Here is a 6,901-nt window from a genome sequence, read left to right on the forward strand (position 1 = left end):
GTGCTATCGCTGGCTGTACTGCTGCAGGTAGAGGCAGGTGGTATTGTATGGTAAAAGCACATCGAGTTTCCTCTGAGTAGGAAATGTGCTATATTAATAAACTTGCCTTGCCTTAACTCTAAATCCAATTCTTAACCCTTAAAGAGCCCTCTGAAGAAGTGAGGACTCACCAAGATGTCGAGAGTTACGTATGTAACTACGGTTCTATGAGTTCTGGATGACTGCCAGAGGCAGTGTTTAACACTGGATGTTATCCATCTCGCGCACGCGCAGGTCGAGTATTTAATATCAACAAAGTCACATGTGACCTGGGATGACGTAGTTTATATAAGCCCACGTCATCATCAGAGATGTCCCTCCAGAATCTTCTCGCCAAGATTCCGAGTGACAGCCAACTCTGGCAGTCATCCAGAACTCATAGAACCGTAGTTACATACGTAACTCTCGTTCTATTTCGTTCTTCCTGACTGCCAGAGGCAGTGTTTAACACTGGATGACGACTACCAACGTAGTCACGAGGAAAACCCACCTCACCGGGAACGGCCTGTGGATTCCTGAAAGACCACCGATGCTACTGCATGGGGAGCAGCAACATTGACCCTGTAAAAACGGGCAAAGGTGCATGGAGTAGCCCAGCTGGCCGCAGCGCAGATATCACTTAGGGGGATCCCCCGTAGTGCTGCCCAGGAAGTGGAGACACTCCTGGTGGAGTGGCCTCTGATATTAAGAGGTAAAGGCAGTCCTTTTGACCTGTATGCTTCCTCAATGGCCTGAACAATCTACCTGGAAAGCCTCTGCTTGGACAGGGTGTGCCCTTTCCTATGGCCCCCATAGCAGACAAACAGACTATCAGAGCGGCGAAAGCTCGCAGTCACCTGTATATAATGCCTTAAGGCCCTCACTGGGCAGAGCAGTTCTGCTGACTTAGCATCTTCACCCTGTAGGCATGAAGGGTCATAAGCTGCCAGCTCAATGACCTGATTAGAGTGGGCCGGAGCCAACCTCTTCGGGAAAAATGATGGGTTAGGCCAAAGTGCTACCCCTGTGCCATCCGAGTTCCAGCGAATACACGTTTCACTCACTGACAAGGCGTGAAGTTCACTCACACGTTTTGCTGATGCCATCGCCAAAAGGAAAGCAACCTTTACTGAAGACCACTCCAGCCCCGACTGATCCAGAGGCTCGAAGGGGGGGAGACAAAGGGCTTCTAGCACCAGAGGCAGTTCCCACGAGGGAACCTTGACAGCCTGCGGGGGGTTCCGCCGCTGGGCTCCTTTAAGAAATCGGGTCACCAGAGTGTGAGACCCCACGGTCTGGTTATCCACTCTGACATGCCCGGCTGAAATAGCAGCTACATAGACCTTCAAGGTAGAAGGAGAGAGTTTCTTCTCCAGCAAAGACTGCAAAAATCTCAGTATTATTGGCACAGAGGCACTCTGAGGTATCTCCTCATGAACTTTACACCACTCTGAGAATATTTTCCACCTGTTGGCATACAGTGCCCTGGTGGAGGGTGCTCTTGAGTCAGAAATGGTTTGAATTACCGCCTGGTCACATACCCTTAGGAGTGGGTCCGGCTCCTCAGGGGCCATACCCAAAGCTGTAGGCGATCCGGGTTCGGATGCCAGATGCGGCCCCCCAGCTGTGAGAGCAAGTCTTGCCTCTTGGGCAGGCACCATGGAACTCCGTCCAGAAGCCTGTGCATCCCTGGAAACCAGGGTCTCCCCGGCCAGTTTGGGGCAACCAACAGGAGTCTGTTGTTGCCGTGCTGTATTCTGTGTAGCGTTACTGCTATCAGTGGGAATGGTGGGAAGGCATAGAGGAGGCAATCTGGCCATGGGTGTGCCAGGGCATCCTGTCCCAACGGGCATGCTGTCTCCGTCAGGGAGAACCAAAGAGGGCAGTGCGTTGAGGCTTCTGAGGCAAACAGGTCCACCTCTGCTGCGCCATATTTGCGCCATATCTCCTCTACCACCTCTGGGTGGAGCCTCCACTCGCCCGCGGGGGGTTTCTGGCGGGAGAGAAAGTCTGCCACCACATTCTGTGGCCCTGGCAGATACATGGCCCTGAGGCTGGAAAAACAAGGGAAAGCCCATACCAGAAGTCTCCGTGCCACCTGTAGCAACCGGGTTGATCTGGTGCCCCCTTGCCGGTTTACATGGTAGACAGCTGACTTGTTGTCGGACCGTACAACAACATGCCTGCCTCTCAAATGTGGTAGGAATTTGCGAAGTGCCAAATATATAGCACGGAGCTCGAGCACATTTATGTGCTCCGCCGCTTCCTGTGCTGTCCAGAGCCCCCTTATCGCTCTGTGCTGCCATACTGCCCCCCAGCCGGAGGGCGAAGCATCGGTCACCACCACCTCGCGACGTGAGGGAATCGAACCCAATGAGATGCCCCTGGCCAGATATGCCCCGGCTCTCCATGGCCGCAATGCAAGGAGGCATCGGCTGGACACCCTGACTCTCTTGGATCTGTGGGACTTTGGATCTAATTGGAGACAATTGATCCAAATTTGGAATGGCCGTAAGTACAGGAGGCCCAGTGGCACTACTGATGTTACTGACGTCAACATACCTAACAGCCTGAGAAACAGGCTGTACCTCAACCTCCTGTTCTTCCGGAACCGGAGGAGGAGCTGGAGTATGGCGTTTACTCGTCTTGGTGTTGGGAAGGCCAGCATATGGCGGGAGTCCAGAGTTAAACCAATGAACACTACCCTTTGGCTGGGTATGAGACAACTCTTGGCATGGTTGACGGTAAGGCCCAACCTCGTCACGTGATGCAGAAGGGACGCAGTGTCCCGCTCTGCCTGTTCCCTGGTCAGAGCACAAATTAGCCAATCGTCCAGGTATGGGAGGATAAGCATACCCCTGGCCTGCATTGGGGCGAGTGCCGCCCTCATGCACCTTGTGAAGACCCGTGGGGCAAGGGAAAGACCAAATGGGAGCACCTTGAATTGGAAGGCCTTGCCTTCGAATGCGAAGCGCAGGTACTGCCTGTGAGATAGTGCTATTGGGACGTGAAAGTATGCGTCCTTCAAATCGATGGATGTGAACCAACTGTGCCGTGTCACGTTTTGGAGCACATCTGCTGTACTCAGCATGTGGAAGGGCAACACCTTCAGAAATGTGTTCAGCCCTCGTAAGTCCAGTATAGGGCGAAACCCACCCTCTCTCTTTGGAATCAGAAAATAAACTGAGTAAAACCCACCTTGCTGTGTCTCTTGCCCTAGCTCTTCGATGGCACCCTTCCCCAGGAGGGTGGATATTTCTTGTCTGAGTGCCTGGGACTTTGTGGGATCTCTGACCGTGGTCAGTCTGATCCCACTGAAAACTGGGGGCCGGCGTCGGAATTGGAGATTGTACCCTTGGGAAAGCGTAGCCACCACCCAAGGGTCTGAAGTGCTGCTTTCCCAGCAGCTGAGTTGCTGCTGGGAGAAGCGTCCGACTGCCGGCCCCGGGGCATCAGGATCTTCCCCTCTGGCCCTTTGGGTACCTGGGGGGGCGATACCCTGACCCCCGACCCCTTCTCGCTTGAGGCACCGGCCGTGCCGGAGCCTGCGAGGTCCTCGGGTACGTATCAGGACGAGCTGGAAGCCGAGGGCGACTGGTACCACCACCCTGTGGGGGCCGCTGTCGCAATAAAGGCGTAGGTTCCCGGAAGCTAGCAAACTGCTGCCGAGTCTGGTTCGCCTGGATTCCCCGCTCCAAGGCCTGCTGTGCTGCTGGGCCAAACAGCTCCCCCGGAACCACGGGGAGAGTGCGGAGGGCTCTCCGGCCCGGCTCCGAAAGCGGAGATTGGGCCAGCCATACCTGCCGGCGAGTCAGCGTAAGGGTCGACATTAGTCTGCCAAGCTCCCTTGTGATAAGACCGAACGCCTGCAGGGATGCATCACTGAGGCTCTGGACGGAAGCATCCACGCCAGCAGCTTGCAGGGACTGGGACAAGGATAGTATCAGGTGGGAAAGAGAGTTTCCAAGACGGCCCATGCGTGCCGCTGTTTCATAAGCCTTGACTAGAAAGTCGTCTGTGATGCGACACTGGGGCCTGGGACAGCGAGCATCAGGCCTCAAGACCTCATTGGGAGACACAATAAGGGCGGCAATAGATGGCTCCACTGCTGGCATCTTACCCAGTCCGTAAGTGTCAGCGTTCTGCATTGAAGCTAAGGCCCTGCCGTCAGTGGTGTGGTGGGAAAGCGATTTCGGGTCTGGCCAGCATTTGTGGAGCTCCTCAATGTATGGCTGGGAGGGTGGAACAGAGAAACCCGCCAGGGGCGGGGCCCACCTAAAAAATGCACTGGATGAGGTGCCCGCAGTCGGGGTCTCATCCAAGCCTAAGCGTGCCAGAGCCATACGGACCACTGGCTTAACTGTCGCTGGAGCAGACTCTGAGTCTGCCCTGGACCCACTTCCTGACTGCTGGGAACAGGTGTCAGAAGCGTGGGAGGAGGCTACTAGCTCTCCCTGTCCAGGCCGGTCCTCACAGAACTGGCTACAGGAAGCCCTCGTAGACAGGGCATCCTCATCCCATCTCAGTGGGGTAGGTGTCATAGCCTGCGGGCTGTCATTCTGGGTTGCGTTCACCCTGCCTGGCTGAAGGTTAAGGAGCAGCGCTTTAATCTCAGCAAACTCTGATGTTAGCGTGTCGACCTTAGTTGCCAAACAGTCCACTTTCCGTGCCTTTTTTGTAGGTGGGGCCCCCTTAGGTGGGGCGCGTCTCCGCCCACTCCGTGCATTTGAAGGTACACCCGATAGGGGCAACTGGAACTCGAGCTGCTCTTCTAGCTCAGCTAATCGAGCTATCTTCAGCTCCCGTGGCATAAAACTACAATTCATGCACTGACTGTCGGACAGCCCCTCCCTCAGGTGTACAACACCGAGGCATGTGGGGCATTCATCATGGCCATCAGTAGCTAGCAGTGGAGCCATGCAGGCACGGCAAACATGCTCACCTAACATGGTGCTGCTGATATTTATAATAATTCTTAGTATTAATTTTATACTCTTATATTTAATTAAATAATGTATTTATCTTACTAATATAATGTGTTTACTTAGTTATGCAAATCATTGGTTACACTGGAGTGAAAGCACTCTCTAGTAACAGAGAGAAAAAAAATTACATCAATTTGCTTAACAGCAAACTGTCTCAGTAACTAGACACTAGCTTTGAACTAGGACTGTTATTATACAAAAGACAGGGGAGATAATAACTTCCCCTTTAACAGCAGCCACAAAATAAGTTAACCCACAAGCGAAATCACTTACTGGGGAGCGGTCGCTCTATCTATCAACAAAGGAGATGTCTGCTTTAACGAGCGAAATCACTCGCTGCTGAGCAATACACACTGTAAAAGGAAATGAATTAGCCGACAACAGCCTAACGGGGCTCGTTGTCCGACGGAGGCTCGCCGATACTGTAGCGCAAACACTTAGCTCGGCGGCAATAAACAATAAAGGAGACCGAAAACAGACTCCTATCAACAAACGTAACTTAAACTCTAACGACGGGAGGATATACTCACCTTGTTATCCTAGCTCACCTGTCGTTAGCCTCGCTGAATTGAACCGGCGAAAACACCGGTGTTACAGCGTCTAAAGTGTTAGAGTGTAGCCGTGATTAACTAATCGCAGCCCTTGGAGGACGAAACCGTAGCTCCAACCATGCGGTTGCAGGGCTTCCAGCGAAAAGTCAACGGCTTATCTCTTTAATCAACCTGCATTCGCGGATTACCTGCCGCGAGAAGATTCAAGGGACATCTCTGATGATGACGTGGGCTTATATAAACTACGTCATCCCAGGTCACATGTGACTTTGTTGATATTAAATACTCGACCTGCGCGTGCGCGAGATGGATAACATCCAGTGTTAAACACTGCCTCTGGCAGTCAGGAAGAACGAAATAGAACCTCAGTTTCCAAAAATGTTTTCACACTGTTTTAAAACTCAAATTGGTCCTTATAAAGAAACACAAGCAACATAGTTGTCAAATTTAAGTACCACATCTTCCTTCACATAATTGGTTTGAATATTGCGGTTGTTTCCACATCTGTCGTGGTCTTTAATGTTTAAGCGTTACCATGAAATGCATCAATTGAACATGTTATTTGTTCTCTCATTTTGTGACACACAGTGGTTTAAAGGTTTTGGTATTATTAACAGTCTGCCAACCAGTATGCAACTCTGGGGGGGAAAAACCCTGACACCAATTACAAATCATAACTAGACATGAAACAGAAACCACTGGCACTGAAAATGTCATGCGAGTCCTTTAGCGAACAGCCTATTGATGCCACACAAATACACATGAGCTCCGTCTACGGTTGAATAAACATTACAGGCTCCGACGTGTGAGCACCCATTCACCCACAGAGTGACCTGATTTCAGAGAACCACGAGATGTGCAGACACCCACGAAAAACGGGACAGTATGTGCTTACCACCGCGCTAATTCAATATTCATAACTTTATTTAAAAATATCCACATTTTCAGGAAACAGAGGCTGACTGCCATCTGGCTTCTAACAGTCAAACAGCTTCAGATGAAATGTCCTGACATTTATTTCAAAAGGAACCAACACAGAAAAATGATCAAAATCAGATCCTGGATCAAATTGAATTCTGCAATACTGGATATGTAGTCACTGGTTTGTACCGGATGTAGATTTTCAAGGGGAAAACTGCACCTAATTTTGCAACTTAATCTTTATTTTGTAACACCTGCACTGTACTTCCACCATCTGATCAGAATAGTACACATTCAACTCTTCACTCTTGCCGCTCTCTTGTGAGCCTGGTCTGATCTGTCTTGCAAGACTATATCTTCCTTTGTTTCTTGTGGACAACATGAAAAATTAATCATTCCAGTGCAATAGCAAGGCCAAATGCAGGT

General features: G+C 51.2%; 1 protein-coding gene across 1 annotated transcript; it reads right to left on the reverse strand.

The window, feature by feature from the left end:
* Nucleotides 1–817: 817 nt before the first annotated feature.
* On the reverse strand, nucleotides 818–4,937 carry LOC119503508. The gene is made up of 2 exons (XM_037795339.1): nucleotides 3,679–4,937; nucleotides 818–3,638 (listed from the first exon to the last, which is right to left on the reverse strand). Exons 1-2 carry the CDS (start codon nucleotides 4,935–4,937, stop codon nucleotides 1,562–1,564), a joined length of 3,336 nt encoding a protein of 1,111 aa, XP_037651267.1. The 3' UTR covers nucleotides 818–1,561.
* Between the last annotated feature and the right edge of the window lie 1,964 nt (nucleotides 4,938–6,901).

Source organism: Sebastes umbrosus, chromosome 15 (genome assembly GCF_015220745.1).
Source record: "Sebastes umbrosus isolate fSebUmb1 chromosome 15, fSebUmb1.pri, whole genome shotgun sequence".
Taxonomy (NCBI): domain Eukaryota; kingdom Metazoa; phylum Chordata; class Actinopteri; order Perciformes; family Sebastidae; genus Sebastes; species Sebastes umbrosus.